The sequence below is a fragment of the Pseudoliparis swirei genome, chromosome 11 (assembly GCF_029220125.1).
Source record: "Pseudoliparis swirei isolate HS2019 ecotype Mariana Trench chromosome 11, NWPU_hadal_v1, whole genome shotgun sequence".
In the NCBI taxonomy this organism is placed as follows: domain Eukaryota; kingdom Metazoa; phylum Chordata; class Actinopteri; order Perciformes; family Liparidae; genus Pseudoliparis; species Pseudoliparis swirei.
Genome location: NC_079398.1, coordinates 760,172 through 776,530, shown reverse-complemented (window position 1 = coordinate 776,530; position 16,359 = coordinate 760,172). Strand labels below are relative to the sequence as shown.

Genomic DNA, 16,359 nt, shown 5'->3' with positions numbered 1-16,359 from the left:
ACGTGAGGGAGCCATTGTCCATGCAAGTGAAGTAGTGAAACCTCCACTGGCCAGGGTCTTAAATGTACAATCATTCATCTTTTTATGATTATATTAGTTACTGTAATTCTAACCGACATTATGTTATATATCTATGTTTCTAGACTTTAAATCCAAATGTGTTCCTGTAAATGAATAAATAAAGCAAATAGGGGCTCGTCTTTGTCGTGTTTCTTATTTAGGACGTCAAGCAAATATCAACTTTTAAATGAGCAAACTTGTTAGTGTTTACATGCTGTCATCTAAAGTTAGTAATTCGATATTGTCCAATGCAGGAGTATCGAATATCCTAATTAGATTTAAAAACCCAGTGGTGGCTTTCAGAGGTGGATTAAATGTCTCCTTCAAAAATCCCCCCAAAAGTTTTAGATTACCTGCCTCTGAATTATTCATGACTCTCAAGGCAACATGTGCTGTCTTTTCATTGCAGTCATTGGATTGAAAGTTTGGAGCGCGCTCAATTAATCCTCAATCTCCACTGTTATGATCAAACAACAACAACAAACTGTCTAATCTATGACAATGAGTATAAATGTTCCTCACATTGATTTACTGAAAAACGCATCTAGGCTATTATGTTACAACAAAGTCACGTGCATACTGGTTAATTAAAGGGTTTAAACGTCACAGCGTTGTTGATTTTATTTTTCTACGAGGGGGGTGGGGGGTGGGGGGTGCAGGTTTGGAAATGTGTTGATGATATTAAATACTAATTCATTTTCCCAATGCCTTAAGTCCTGTTTTTTGGGCGTTCGGACTTGAATACTGCGAGTAAAAACAACCTGACACAGGATCTTACGAGCAGCACCTCAACGCACCTTCAGCGGTAACTGTCGGGATGACGTCACACATGCCCACCGGAGCACCGAGTCCTCCAGACAGCCCGCAGCTCCGTCCGACCTGTGTTTCCCCGGGAAAGAGGACTGAAAGCTGGAGCACTATTACAACTACACCAACACATGAGGGACTTACAACCCAGTCCCGTCGCCCTCGTCGTACATTTGACCCCCTGAACGTAAGTGTTAGTCTAACTTTTATTTTATTTTAGAGGGGTCAGGTTATTTATTTATTTAGGAGTACATTTGTAACATCTTTACAAGTATGGGAATGGAGGGAGTAGTCTACAGTTACTGTAGTTTTCTTGCGTTTCCTGATTGTATTTTAATTTAATTATTCGCAACATTTGCCTGCATTGGTATTTACTTTGGACAATTAGTGTCTTGTACAGAAGACGTTGATATGTAATGATATCTCCTCTGTGTGCTTCATTCTGCTGTATATCTCTGTTCATCCTCTTGACCTGTCTTTGATATCCAATGCATTTTCCATTTCCCCTTTTGCCTGGTAGGGTAGGGAACAGGAAACAGGAGGCAGGAAACAAGAGGCGTGCTTGTGTGTCCTGCTTCACTTTGAGCCAGTGTCCACTTATGTGGAGGTAGTTTCCTTCTCTCTGTACTGCATGGATCTCTGTGTTTCATGGGACAAGACGCACCTTTCTGACTAGCATTGACTCCCAACTGATTACGACTTGAAGCGACTCACCTCACTGTCTGGATTAGAGTCAGATACTAAGAGGATTTAGGGCCGCAGAGTCAAATTTACTCACGAGGGACTGCTCTCTGTTTTGTTAAAATCAGTCATGTAGACGTCTCCATAAGTGATACACAAGATTGTTTTGAGATTTGCTTTGAATGAAGCATGAGAATCCCAAAGCTCCCGGTACAGTGAGCACTGCTGTGTATTACGAAGACAGTTGCTGTGTTTGGAACGGAGTCGGCAGTCGATCCTCATAGACTGCTCTTGTTGTATTGTATGACACCTATTGTAAGTATAGATTTAATCTTTATTTTGAAGTATATAGGCTACTTGTGTACTCATTTAGGTATTTGATGGCCATGTAGTTTTGAACTGATCTTATTTCCCGTGTGGACATATTGTAATTAGACGTGCAAAAGTATGGAACTGTGGGAAAGCTGTGTTGTTATCAGTCATCGAAAAAAAGACCTTCTGGAAGATCCCACATAGCCTTGATCTCACACTTGAAGGTTGAAGATAACAGACTGGGCAAAGTAATCTTTATCCTCCCTCCTCCTGCTGCATTTTTAAACCTGCTGCTTATTTATGTTTGAATGTGGTTTAGGTGTTTGATCATCAAATGACCATCGCTCTAATTGTGAATATGGCATCCAAGCGGCCTACGTTTCTTAAAGTGACAGAAAGAGCCTTTTCACCTGTTGCAGCCAGCTCTGGCAAATGTTGGAGAATTAGATTTCTGTATTGACTTAAACTTTCTACTAACTAGGTTCAAGAAGAAGAATCTTGCTTATCAGAGAATTCTTTGAAGTGTTTACTCTTTTTCTGGCCTTGTTGGTCCGCCCTGGACAGAGACATCTATTGTAAACAACAATAATTATATTCACTTTTAGTTGAAGCATTGGTAACATCTGCTCCTGTTAAGGATCGAATGAATGAAAACTTAGTTGTCATTTGTTTATCCTTATATATACATAAATATGTTATTGAATATTTAATACGTCCTTACACTTGCATCTTATGCATTAGCACCAGTACACAGGCGATCTCCAAATCACCCTAATTTGTTAAAATTGTACCTGTATACTCCTCTGCATAAATAACACATTAGATACAGCCTCATGGTTTTGCCGGGCACCATCTTTCCAACAACTTATACAGCTTATATCTCCATTTGAATAGGTTTACGATCGGAGCCTTGTGTCACAACGTCCTCAAAGTGAGTGAGTTCTGGAAGTTGCTGTAGCGTCTTGAGAAAAGCCAGATGGAGTTGTATTAGCCCGACATGACGTACTTGATGTAATAAAGCTGTAAAAGTCTGATTGTGGTTATTACTGTCATCTCTTTCATGCAAGAATCCATCTCTTGTTTAGTGATACAGAAATGGTTGCCTATTCTTGCAAATAAGTTATGATACAGCATCATTAATCAGATATTCAGAAAGTTTCTGGTCAACTGAGCTACACCACAAATATTATAGAACAGAACATTTTGAATAATGCGAGATCATTGTGGTGCAGCCTAAAAGCAATGAGACGGTCACTACAGGTCGCCACCTCCAATCTCTTCCTCGGATGGAGCACATTGTGATGAATTGATGTACCTGTTGCTGAAGGCTATGTCAGCACCTGTCCTTTCTGACGTTTGACCCCAATCCCTGAAGCTAATGGGATACTCTGGCATATTGTCAGCACTTTTTCTTTGAAGAACTTTGGGTTTGCAGGATTAAATGTCAAGAACCAGTAATGACCCGCATGCGAAAGTACACATTTGACTGATGCTCTGATCATGTCGGAACCAGATTCAGACCAAAGCTATTGTCCTCGATATCTGCCTCAGTCCAACTGCTGCTGTCAATTACAGAATAAAGTTGTACCATTTTAATATCGGGTTGAATCTATAAAGCTGGTCGTTTTGGCAAAATATAAAAGTGCTCGAAAGAGTCAGCCAGCAATATGTTCTTGTTTTGGTTTGACTGCCAAATGACACCCGCTACCAGATGGCTAAAAATACCTACACACGACTTAAAAATATTGTACCCTCAAATGTCATGAAATAGTTTGATAGCTTGGACTCTGCACAGTCCAAACTAATTCCCACAGACCTGAGATGCTTCTCACTGGATTGTTTGGCCGGGCCGTTTTCTGTATGTCAGGTCACTTGGGGTAGTGTTGTCCTCACTAGAGGTCAGGAATCTGGTTATGTGCCAGTAGAAAATCCTCTCTTACAAGATCAGTAATTGGAAAGACAGGTGTATGGAAAGAGAAGCAGACAGCAGCAGTTCGCCGGGCCCTGAACACATCATGCAAATGACTGAGGAAGGCCCCTGTAGATCAGTTTGACAATAAAATCATTCTCATCTTTTATTTTTGTCTCACTTATACTCAAAAACTCAGAAATCTCTCAGTCGCCATGTCAAGTAAAAGGTCATGTTTATAGGCATTACAAGATATGATGATGTTCTGAAAAGGATTTTCATTCTGTACTTAGGAGTGTGTTTGGTATGAAGGGATAAGAAGGGATTTAGGAAAATACTGCCATGCAAATTAGGATAATGTGCTCAACCATAAAACCAAACAGTACTCTTCTTAACATATATATTTTAAGCCACATGTGCACTTTCCCTTACTCGTTACCTTTCTGTCTCCTTCCCTCTCCCAGTTGTGTGCTAGTGCTGGACTGGAGGTGAGCCATGGAGGACGGGAAGCCAGTGTGGGCGCCGCACCCTGCCGATGGGTTCCAGCTGGGGATGATCGTGGACATTGGAGCCGACGCGCTCACCATAGAACCACTGAACCAGAAGGGCAAGGTGGGTCATAAAACACAGACACACTTTACTTTCCCTTTACAGGCACAGCGGGTCTTACTGGGGAAAGGCTTGAGGGGCTGGTGCTGGTTTCCCATGTTGCTCTGTGATATGAAAACTGCTTATTCATTGCACGGTTCATGTCGTTTGCATTAATCCCAGGAGGGTGTTCACAACATACACAAATATATGCATCTATAAGCACATTAAAACACATTTCATCGAGAATTGCATCACAATGTGGAAGAAATTAATACGCCTTTTTTTTCTGTAATTAATCGCAGTCTGTTTAAAGTGGGATTTTAGGTGGAGAGGCGTTAGCTCAACAATGTGTAAAATGTGAGAAACACGAGAGACCACATGTACGGAGGCATGAATAAATAAAGAGAGCAGCAGCAGGTGCGCTGATAGTGTTGCCTCGAGGGAGCGCTGCTTATTAGAAGTACAGGCCACCTGTTACACCTGAGTCCCCAGCCAGCCGGCCTCTGATGTTTACAACAGACTCTGCGTTCGTTTCTTTTGACGTGTTCTCACTCCCGCTAATATAGAGACCTTTCTCACCGCGGACATTTCGGCAAGTTGAAGTCAGCGGGTCATTAAGTTGAAGTCAGCGGGCCATCAAGTACAACACAGGGGCCTGGCACTGGGGCAGCTACATGCAATGCAAGCATTATTAGCATTACGATGCAAAATATCTCTGTTACTAAGTTTTATAGCTTGACATTACTCTTAATCTTTTATTCAGACACGCCTTTGCTTCTCTGATAAGAGTTCCCTGCACTGTTAAAGTACACTACCGTTCAAAAGTTTGGGGTCATCCAGACAATTTTGTGTCTTCCATGAAAACTCACTTTTATTTATCAAATGAATTGAAAATTGAATAGAAAATATAGTCAAGACATTGACAAGGTTAGAAATAATGATTAATATTTGAAGTATTAATTTTGTTCTTCAAACTTCAAGCTCAAAGGAAGGCCAGTTGTGTGGCTTATATCACCAGCATAACTGTTTTCAGCTGTGCTAACATAATTGCACAAGGGTTTTCTAATCAGACATTAGTCTTCTAAGGCGATAAGCAAACACAATGTACCATTAGAACACTGGAGTGATAGTTGATGGAAATGGGCCTCTATACACCTATGGAGATATTTCATTAGAAACCAGACGTTTCCACCTAGAATAGTCATTTACCACATTAACAATGTATAGTGTGTATTTTTGATTAATGTTATCTTTATTGAAAAAACAGTGCTTTTCTTTGAAAAATAAAGACATTTCTAAGTGACCCCAAACTTTTGAACGGTAGTGTATATGTAATGTAATGTATAGAAGGTATTTTTTAACATTTTTTAAATTGATACTGAACTTCATTCTAATTCCAAGAGCTAAGCAGTCACGAGAGACCTGTTGAGATGAAGTTGCATTGGGGATGAGCGATTATCATGCCCAACTGACCGATAACTGCATAATGTTCAGACTCTGCAGCACGGCATACATATGGAGCTGGAGGAAACGTCAATGAGCGCATAGGGAGTTTCATTTTGGAGTAGCTGTGAACTTTGAATCGGCATGATCCGTTTATTACCCGGCATAAACTCTGTCACATTCAGAGAGGGAATGAAAGGCCCATTGAGGTCCATTTTTTACTGCACCGTGGGGTTCATTAGTGCCTCAGCCGGGCTGCCTCTTCTTCTTTGTCAATTTTATTGGTTTCGACATTTCTCACATAGTTGTTATTGTCGATGGGCATGTCCAGATTGAGCCAAGGCACACCAAGCAGATTTTGTTCATGGGTACTGCCTGTTTGTGACAATAAACCATGCATCACAGCACAGACTGGGCCCATTCTCACACACACACACACACACACACACACACACACACAGCGTGATGAACATGTAAAAGGAGTTCATTATATAGATATACTGTAGGAAATAACCAGATTGTTGTTGTTGTTGGCACACGCTCAGTACATTCCCTGGTGTTGAGTTTGGGTTATTTTTGATAACAAGTGACTTGATTGGCTCCTACAAGATCAGCATAGAGCGCCACCTTTGTCTCTTCTCAACCACACACACACACACACACACACACACACACACTCACTCTCTTCCTCACCCAGGTGTTCAGATCCGGTTGCTCGCCCTAAATTATTCATTATCCTGCCATGTCAGGATAACTGTCATGTTCTCTCACAGCCGGCTTGTTCCATTGAGTTTATTTCCATTAACTCAGACTGTTAAACAATAGAGTGAGAATATCAGTGACTAATTTAGCATGGGAACACGTCGCACCAAACATCATTACTGTGATCTTTAACCATGATGAATGATTCATCCCCATGTATTCTGGCTTAGCTTTTTATTGCTTACAATATGGAGATAGATATGGATCCTAATAAACACGAGTGTCGTGTCATAAACACATTATTTTCAAAGAACAATTAATGATCTTGCGCATAAAATGATCCTGAAGGTGACATCATGATAACACTGTTTGTGTTGCAGACCTTTCTGGCTTCCATGAGCCAAGTCTTTCCAGCAGAGGATGATGTCAACAAGTATGTGGACGACAACTGTAAGTCAACACACAGTTGTTACATTTCTACATCTATTTTCAAGAAAAGAACTGTGTTATCCATCCTGTTTCCTCTGTTGTCAGGTTCCCTCATGTACTTGAATGAAGCCACTCTCCTCAACAACGTCAGAGTGCGGTACAATAAAGACCACATCTATGTATGTTTTCTACATCTACTCTCGTCTAATGGACACACCTTTAAATCCTTTTCACTTGTAAGGTCCAAATTAGCACGAACTGTAGGGATATTATGCAAAACAAGGCACATACTGAACTATAAATCATTGCAGACATTATATTACACTCTCATTCTACCATACATGACCTATTGTGTTGAAGTTTGGGGGAACACCTACAAAAGCACCCGACAGCCATTATGCATCATGCAAAAGAGAGCAATTAGAATCATAAATAATGTAGGATATCTTGAGCACACCAATTCACTGTTCTTAAAATCACATACACTGAAACTTAGGGATATAGTAGAGTTCAAAACAGCACAAATTCTGTACAAAGCTAAACATAATTCACTTCCTGGAAATATTCAAAAGATTTTTAGAGATAGAGAAGGAGAGTATGAACTAAGAGGGAGATGGAATTTCAAACAGCCAATTGTTCATTCAACTCTAAAAAGCATGTGCACATCTGTCTGTGGGGTGAAACAGTGGAATAGTTTAACTGATGACATCAAGGAAAGTAAGAATCTGGTGATATAAAAAAAAAAAATTCAAGACATGACTCTGGACAAGTACAGACGTATCAGCATTGATGACGCATCATAAGTAACGGGTAATGGGGACAAGCTTTTTTGTTTTTGTTTTGTTGATTGTTTTATGTATATGTAGGTATGTGTGTGTATATATGTTTATATGGGTGTGTGAATTTGTATGCATGTGTATATGTTTATATGTTTATGTATATATATATATAGGTATATGTATATGGTTCTCTAAAATAAGTATTTTCATGAAAGCATAGGTTAGGGCACTTATAAGCTTGATAGCTTCAGCCTTGACCCTTTCGGTCGGCCACTTTCTTCTTTTGTTGAAATTTTGATTTTTGTAAAGTATTGCTGATCGAAATAAACTAAACTAAACTTGTGCTCGAGCAAGGGCTTAAAGTCACGACAAGCAGTTGCATCATTATATACGTAGATGCAGTGACAGGGTGGAGGACAGCAGGATAGAGGATCCCTGCCCCTGGGTCCCTGGGGGGAAAGGGCCAGGTGCTAAAGAGGGAAGGGTCACAAAGTCAGACCGGCAAACCCAATTCTGATCCGAGACCTCACTTAGGAAATGAGGTGACAGCTGGTAGATGGGGAAAGCAAGACAGGGCAACAAGTTAGCAGCCGTCACCGGGCTCGTTTTCACCTCTGTCGTCTCAATATTTAATAATTCATATGTATTTTTGCTATTGAACTTACTCACTCTAAATGACCCTATTATATCTCTTACAGACGTATGTGGCCAATATCTTGATAGCTGTGAATCCTTACTGTGACATCCTCAAACTGTACGGCCTTGACGCCATCAAGTCGTACAAGGGCAAGTCACTGGGAACTCTGCCACCTCACGTCTATGCTATAGGTGAGAGCTCCCGCCTTCTGATCTCTGTTATAGGGTGACAAGCCGAAGTGATGTAACATAAGAGAGACGGAGTTGTAATTGAACCATATTGGTTTGTATTCATGTTTTTCTTTTTTGTTTAAGCCGACAAAACCTACAGGGACATGAAAGTTCTCAAGATGAGCCAGTCCATTATCGTTTCCGGTGAATCTGGTGCCGGAAAGACTGAAAACACCAAGTTTGTTCTCAGGTACAAGTCGACATGAATCATCCTTCATCTCATCTTCATCTTCTCTTTGCACTCACCTTTTGGTCCTCTGCCTTTTGGTTGTGTTTTCCCTGGATATAAAGTGGTGTTGCCCCCCTCTCATTCTAAACCAAGATATTTCACTGTATTTAGAGTGACAGTTCATTATGCCACCAATGATGAACAGTTGTGGTGGTGGTGAAGCCGCATTAAAATGGATGCACAGCCAATCAAACTTGGAGAAATGTAGCTTCTCTGCTCTGAAAGTAATCGTTCAGGTGTTGACTGTGGGTTGGGTTTTAGTGTGAGCATCTTTTTGTAATTGTAACTCTTTTTTTTTTTTTCATCTCTTTGTCATTTACTTTACATAATCATCATTGTTGACGTCACCCTTGTTTCATTCCTACCCTGTAGATATCTCACCACAACATATGGAAGTGGTCAAGATATTGATGAGAGAATTGTAGAAGGTAATGCAATAACAAACCAGAAGTCATCAACTATAAGTAACTATCACTAATGTGTACATCATGTGGGGGTGGGTCCTGATTATGTTTCATTTCAATTCAAATCTCAGCGAATCCCCTTCTTGAGGCCTTTGGGAACGCAAAGACAGTCCGGAATAATAACAGCAGTCGCTTTGGGAAGTTTGTGGAAATCCACTTCAATGAGAAGGTAATCGATGATCTCTGATCACGTTAGGTCGGATTATCGCTTAATGTGTGTGGACCATGAATATTAAAATAGGTTTGAAGACTGATTCTTCTCTTGTGTTCCCAGAATGCAGTTGTGGGTGGATTTGTCTCCCACTACCTGCTAGAGAAGTCGAGGATTTGCATGCAAAGTAACGAAGAGAGGAACTACCACATCTTCTACAGGCTGTGTGCTGGGGCATCCGAAGACATCAAGAAGAAGCTGCACCTGGACTCTCCGGACAGCTTCAGGGTGAGTGGCCTGAGGCAGACCCCAGGTCTGCAGTGTAGCCTGCAAAGGCATATTACACACTTATTTAAAGGGGAAATTAGGATGTTTTGAGGGGGACAGAGGAGATCATTTTTACCTTTGCATTGAAAATGCGGAAGGTTATGTTTTGATCGCCGTGTATTTATTTATTTGTATGCGTGTTACGAGCATAACTCAAAAAGTATTAAACGGAATCGCATGAAATTTGGTTGGATGATTGGTTATTATCCGGGGACCATTTCTTTAGATTTTGGGATTGATTGGGTCAAAGGTCAAGGTCAAGGTCACGAAAAGGTCAAAATCTTCTTTTTACCATAGCTCGGTCAATTTTTATCCAATTGGCATGCAACTAATGCCAACATGTTCATAATTCAATGCCCAATCTTGTGATATGCGAAGGTATGCGCTCTACCAAGTGCCCGTTCTAGTTTTAAAGCTGTTTTTGTATGTGATTCTTACACATTGGTTGGCAGTTCTATGGAAGTCCACTAGATGTCACAGAAGCTTATTTTTTACTGAAGTCAAGGTCCTCTCAAGTGAAATCCAAATCCCCTCAGTAACCAAATACTTCTCAGTTGAATTAGCTCCCTTTTGAATGCAATAATCAACTCAGCAGGAGCAAAGTCAGACACATCAGGTGTTTTCCCCAGAATGTATTTTCTTCTTCATGCTCGACAAAACAAATCTGAGCGGAACAACAAGCGCCGAAAGCTCTTCCCTTGGACGTTTATCGTGGTGTCATTATATCAGGTCCCCAAGGAGACACCCACATCGACAGAGGCAATTACTTCACGCCGTTCACTACTAGTCTGCTGTGACGCAATATTGGAAGACGACAAAGTAAATCTTTCAGATGATGAAAATCAACACAAATATCCCCACAGACTTTGCCACCACAAGTGAAATGCATTTATACTCTATGTTTAATTGACCAAAATATTGAATATGTCTGAATGTTATTAAGCTGATATTTTTCTCTGTTGCAGTACCTGAACCGAGGATGCACCAGATACTTTGCCAGTAAGGACGCTGACAAACAAATCATGCAGAACCGCAAGAGTCCTGAGGTAATGTCTGGCTATATCCCATAAAGCCAACACGTGATTATTGTGGCCACTTGTGTGACATTGGCCTGCTGTATGTCAAGGACCAAAGGTAAAGAATGTAATGCAATACTTTTGGTTTCTCTCCTATGCAATGAATCATTTAGAGACATGTACATTATTCTTTTCCCAATAATGACACGTAAGCTCAGGCTCAAAGCAGATGCCAGACTCAGCTGCAAACGTGAGATCATAATGCAGAAACGGGTCAATAAGATGATTTCATGCCAAGAAATTAGTTCAGGTCTGTGTATCTGATGAATTATGTATGACACAAAAAAGAACCAGTGCCTGCAAGATGCGTAATTAATGTGATGAAAGAATTAGAAGAATAAGTGTGACATGTTGCTCTTTCTGGGACTAATGATACATGTTCATTTCACTTCTCATTTTCTAAAATAGAATAATATCTTCTTTAGTGCCAATCAAAGTTTTTTGGGGGAATTAGGTCAGATAATGTTTAACAAATAATTCCTCAATGGATTTACTCATGGGTTCGCTTAACCTAGTATGTTAAGAAAAGAACAATGATTACATTTGTTTTACCTTAGAGACTAATCATAACCTCCATTCTTAGATAGATTTTTTTAACAGAGGGTGTTAGATCAGCTGTGCTTTCGGTCTCATTGTCACCCTCCCAGATTTCTAACAGCATTATTAACCTCTAAAATCAACATGTAATTCTGCTTATGAAATATGTCATGATTAAAATGTGTTCCCATTTTCTATTTACCCTTTTAGATGTGTAAGAGGCATTATGTTCAAATTGAATTTCAATAAAATAATGTTCTTTAATTACAGATATTATAGTTAAGTTATAGCTATGTATTAAATATGTAAAGGTTTTTATTTAACATGCTTACTATCTGCTTACAAAAAAATAACAATATCACTCACTAATATCTTCATGTTTAAGGCACTCTCAGCTATGTGGTTGTAATTCTTAATATGTTGCTAATCAAGTCTTTATTCATGTGTCTATCCTTCCACTTCTGTGTTATTTAGGACAATAAGGTGATGCTTCCTTTCTTATGCGGGCTTTGTGCTCCCTGTTCTTTATCCTGTGTTTCCTTAAGTAAACACAGAGATTCTCATGTTTTACATGCTGCTGTTTGTAGTGCAAACAGGAAATGAGGGCGCATGCTTCCCTCAGTGTCTGCATGTGTCTGCCAGGTTTGGATGGGGTTGGGGCTGGATGGGGCTTGGATACAAAACAAAGGCTGTGTGCTTACTCAGCTGTCATTCATACAAGACAGGGCTGCATAATTATTCTATATTTTTCATAGTTCACCAGTTGTTGAAGAGTTACATTTTTAAATAGTCAACACATAAATAAAACATGAAAAGTTTGTTCCACTCAATACAAAAACTGAATGGTCTCTTATTTTATCGTCAGTAGTATATGTGTAGTAATAAATGTGCAGCCCTTGTTCATTATGACTTTACTGCTGATTAAACCTGAAGTTTAACAGCGACATTTCACAATGCATGTTTGTCTTTCTGCCTTCTTCATCGTTATGACATTGGCTTTTTTCTATAATTGTATAAATGCACTTGGTCTTCTTCGTTCATAGTGTTTGCTGTGTGCTCCTGGTGGAGGCTCTTATGTAACATATTTTGATTTGCTAAAAGATTGTGTGAACATGTCTCTTTTATAGTTTAGGCTAAAGTCAATTGTAGTGTGGACAATTTAATGAAATTGCACATCAAAAACATAGAAAATAGAACAAAGATTGAAGACGTGAATCACTTTCTTGTTTGAGTAAATCATGATTTTAATTGCATTCTCACACATTTTCTGTTTCTCTTCTGGCACTTTTTCTGACTCCCGCTCTCGTGTTCTGCAGCATCTGAAGGCCGGCGCTCTGAAGGACCCTCTTCTCGACGACGTGGGGGACTTCAACAGGATGTGCGTGGCCATGAAGAAGATTGGTCTGGACGACACTGAGAAGCTGGACCTGTTCAGGGTGGTTGCTGGCGTTCTCCATCTGGGAAACATTGATTTTGAAGAAACAGGGAGCTCCTCAGGTTAGGGGGGAGGATTTACCAGTTATGGCTTGTACGAAGGGAACTACATTATCTTGTACATTTTCCCTGTAGTCCGATGCTTTTGTTAAGGCATGTGTGTCTCACTGTGTGGTCCAGGTGGTTGTATCCTGAAGAATCAGTCCGGCCAGACTCTGGAGTACTGTGCCGATCTGCTGGGTCTGGACCAGGATGATTTGCGCGTCAGCCTCACAACCAGAATCATGCTCACAACAGCAGGGGGCACCAAAGGAACAGTTATCAAGTAAGAACAGCAGCGCTAGCCATTGAGCTTCAAAGATCTGTGACTTGTTTTGGTTGAGAAAAATAAATGCTCCTCTTAGTATCCATGATAGGTCTGAAAATAGCTAATAATCCGAGACAGAGAGATTAACCAACTGGAATTTAATTGACATGAATAGTGGTGAGGCAGTTGTTGCTTGTACTGTCCTGCAAAGCAATACAATTATCTTTATTATGTAATACAATTACCGTAAACACTGAATTTAGTATTTTCATGGTTTCATTATCCAGAGTATATGAAAGGTCTTACTATTCCTTGCAGGCAAGTCTTCTGTGTCTCCGTCTTAATTGCTCACACCAAACTCCCGTGGGAAAATAAGGTGAAACAAATGTAGAGGGATTTAAGTACGACATAACCGTCTGGAGATTTCTTGCAGGTCAATTGGAGAATGTGGTAAAGTATTACCGGCACTGCTCCTGTGTACTGTGGTGATAATGTGGTGTTTGAGTGATGGCGCCAGGATCGATGGATTAATATTTCAGCAAGGCCAGACGCTGGCCTGAAAGTGTTTTCTCCCCATGAATAATTCAGCCTGTATCTGAGGAGGCAGGCGAGCATGGCTGCAGTACAGTAAAGGGCCGGTGTGTGGAGAGAAGGGGGCCTGTCTTTGTCATTAATCCCCAGACGGATCCACTCTACCCCCGGGAGGTTGAGGGTTACAGAGGGGTTGGTGAATGTGATGCTGTCAGGGATGAGTTGAGTCTCTAACTGGGGTGTATATGAAATATTGCAATAAAAATGCCTCTCACTGAGATGAAGCACCTTGTGTGCTATTTGTGTTTTACTGCATAATGTAATATTGAAATAGAGGTTAGATGGCCTATTCTCTGGCTGAATAGGCTACTTTAGCCGGAGCATAGGTGGACTGTTCCTATTTGTAATGGATGAGAGGTTGTTTTTTTTCAAAAGAAAAAATAACAAAAAAGATCTTCTCATTTAGAATTCACCTTCCTCTCAGCTGGGACTTGTGAGTTGAACTCTGGGTCACTGTGGAACTGCACTTTGATCGCACACTGCACCCCTCTCAACATTAAAAAAGAAAAAATGATTTAAAACACCATTAGTGAGTGTGGTAGAGTTCAAAGTTCACGTCTTCATTTTAATAACTTATCTTTGGCTCGGAAACCATTTTGTCAGCGATCACCTTGCTCGCCTTCGAGATCAAAAGGAAAGCCACGCGGCATAAAAGTGTCACGTCGACGCGGCGGAGATATCGCTGACACACAAACTGGGGTTGATTGGGAACGGACACAAGAGATAGGGTTCATAATATAATAACCCCGTTTCGGACTGTCTCTCACTGCCCCGTTCTGTGTATGCCTCCAGGGTGCCTCTCAAAGTGGAGCAGGCAAACAATGCCCGCGATGCCCTGGCCAAGGCCGTGTACAGCCGCCTCTTTGATCATGTGGTCAAACGAGTAAACCAGTGTTTCCCCTTCAAGACTTCCTCCAACTTCATCGGGGTGTTGGACATCGCTGGGTTTGGTAATATAATGCACTTAATGTTCAATGAGTTGTGGACGTTTTAATTGAACTTAATACAATGTGTAGAGTTACCCCAACATGACTGATAACGTCCTAAACGTATGGGTTTCTGCAACTTGAAGAGTGAGAACGCATTCTGCACATCACGGTTTGTTTAGAATTCAGTCCATTAAAGAAACACTGGTCTGTGTATCATGTTTCTCAAGATGAGTAACCTAATGCATACACTCGCTTCATTACCAGGGATCTGGCATGAGAATTAATTTCCCCAGATTGCATAATTAGCACAGGCGTTGGAAAAATGTATGGAAATATATGATTTTCTTTTTTTTTGCTTCCTCTGTTTGTTTCTCTCCTCTCAGAGTATTTCGAACACAACAGCTTTGAGCAGTTCTGTATCAATTACTGCAACGAGAAACTTCAGCAGTTCTTCAACGAGCGTATTCTGAAAGAGGTGTGGATGAACGTGATCGGGTGGTAGTTTACGTCCTGGTTTTATATTATTTTCCTCCTGTCTCTCCTGCGCTCTCATTAGAATGCTAATTTCTCGAGGAATATGATGGGGCGCATTCCTCTCTTGTGGGATCTCTTAACGTTGTTCTTTTCCAAGGTCTCCAATTTATTGCGCCGCAATTCTGATCAAGGCCTGTTTCTCACTATCTGAATGGTGGCTTGTACTTTTGCTGTTCTTTTATTTGCTTTTTGAGGTGAATCGTGTTCTGAAGCTGCTCATTTTGAATCAGGACACATCTTTGTTTGTTGTTCAAACCTTTTGTGACACTCGGCTACGTCTGTGCAGGAACAAGAGCTGTATCAGAGGGAAGGCCTGGGAGTGAATGAGGTGCATTATGTCGACAACCAGGACTGCATAGGTAAGCGCTGTGTCATCTTCCCTCCTTCGGTGGCACCATGTTGATCCTCGGCTTTAACATTTCACCACACACACCGCACAGGCAGTCCTTAAATAGTGTTCTATTCTCCTGAAAAATGTCACTGTTGAAAATAAAGACATCTCAGCTTCGCTTTCTACAAAATAAAAGCAAAAAACATAATGCAGGACCTACAAGCTGATGAGAGGTTTTACGTGAGCTGGTTTCCAATGGCCCAAATCAAAGGTGTATAGGAGTATGCGTATTGATATCTACGTGTATCGGGGCCTTGGGTGATGTTCGGCAGTAGAAACGGGACACTCAGGGACATCATTAAGATGAAGTATGACCTTTGAGGGCTTGTGCTGCAAAAAATATAACGTGTCTCTCGGCGGTCTGCTCAGCCCACACACCACATGTTTACTGAGGTTGCTTCAAATGTAACATCAGCTCACCCACACGGGATTCATTTGGGCCATGCCTTTTGCTCTGTGCTACACGTCAGAGCAGCGAAAATACACCTGTCACTGGGACAGAAATACCCACTTCTCATTATCCACGGCAGCGGCATATCCCTGTGTCTGAAGGGAGCCAGCGTGATGAGCATGTGTGGGTTTGATGGTCTCTTTTGTTCGATGGGAAGCCGGCGAAATGACACCCCCTTGTTTTTTGTTGTGTCCGTCCTTGAGTGAATCCTCGAATAAATGGGGCGAAGTAGTCAGTGTATGAAGGTGAAGCAGTTTGATTTGTATTTCAAAGGCTGTGATTATTCAGGTGCGAGGTTAACTGACAGCCGTGGAAAACACTCATGACTTGCAAATGACCATTTGGGTTTGGCCATTAA

At 40.9% G+C, this 16,359-nt stretch overlaps 1 protein-coding gene across 4 annotated transcripts in view; it reads left to right on the top strand.

Moving 5' to 3' along the window:
* Positions 1-816: 816 nt before the first annotated feature.
* The window catches only part of myo6b (myosin VIb), a 41,124-nt gene continuing 25,581 nt past the window's right edge, over positions 817-16,359 (top strand). Inside the window, exons 1-15 of one of the 4 annotated variants that reach the window (XM_056425539.1) lie at positions 817-1,054; positions 4,234-4,381; positions 6,886-6,955; positions 7,040-7,113; positions 8,412-8,541; positions 8,665-8,770; positions 9,182-9,237; positions 9,345-9,442; positions 9,548-9,712; positions 10,717-10,797; positions 12,681-12,861; positions 12,979-13,123; positions 14,489-14,646; positions 15,009-15,100; positions 15,446-15,518. In XM_056425539.1, the coding sequence (XP_056281514.1) occupies positions 4,265-4,381; positions 6,886-6,955; positions 7,040-7,113; positions 8,412-8,541; positions 8,665-8,770; positions 9,182-9,237; positions 9,345-9,442; positions 9,548-9,712; positions 10,717-10,797; positions 12,681-12,861; positions 12,979-13,123; positions 14,489-14,646; positions 15,009-15,100; positions 15,446-15,518 (1,546 nt within the window). In that variant the 5' untranslated portion in view covers positions 817-1,054; positions 4,234-4,264. Of the gene's footprint in view, positions 1,055-1,796; positions 1,864-4,233; positions 4,382-6,885; positions 6,956-7,039; positions 7,114-8,411; positions 8,542-8,664; positions 8,771-9,181; positions 9,238-9,344; positions 9,443-9,547; positions 9,713-10,716; positions 10,798-12,680; positions 12,862-12,978; positions 13,124-14,488; positions 14,647-15,008; positions 15,101-15,445; positions 15,519-16,359 lie in introns of those variants that run through there. The other 3 variants (XM_056425536.1, XM_056425538.1, XM_056425537.1) reach the window with 3 other exon arrangements.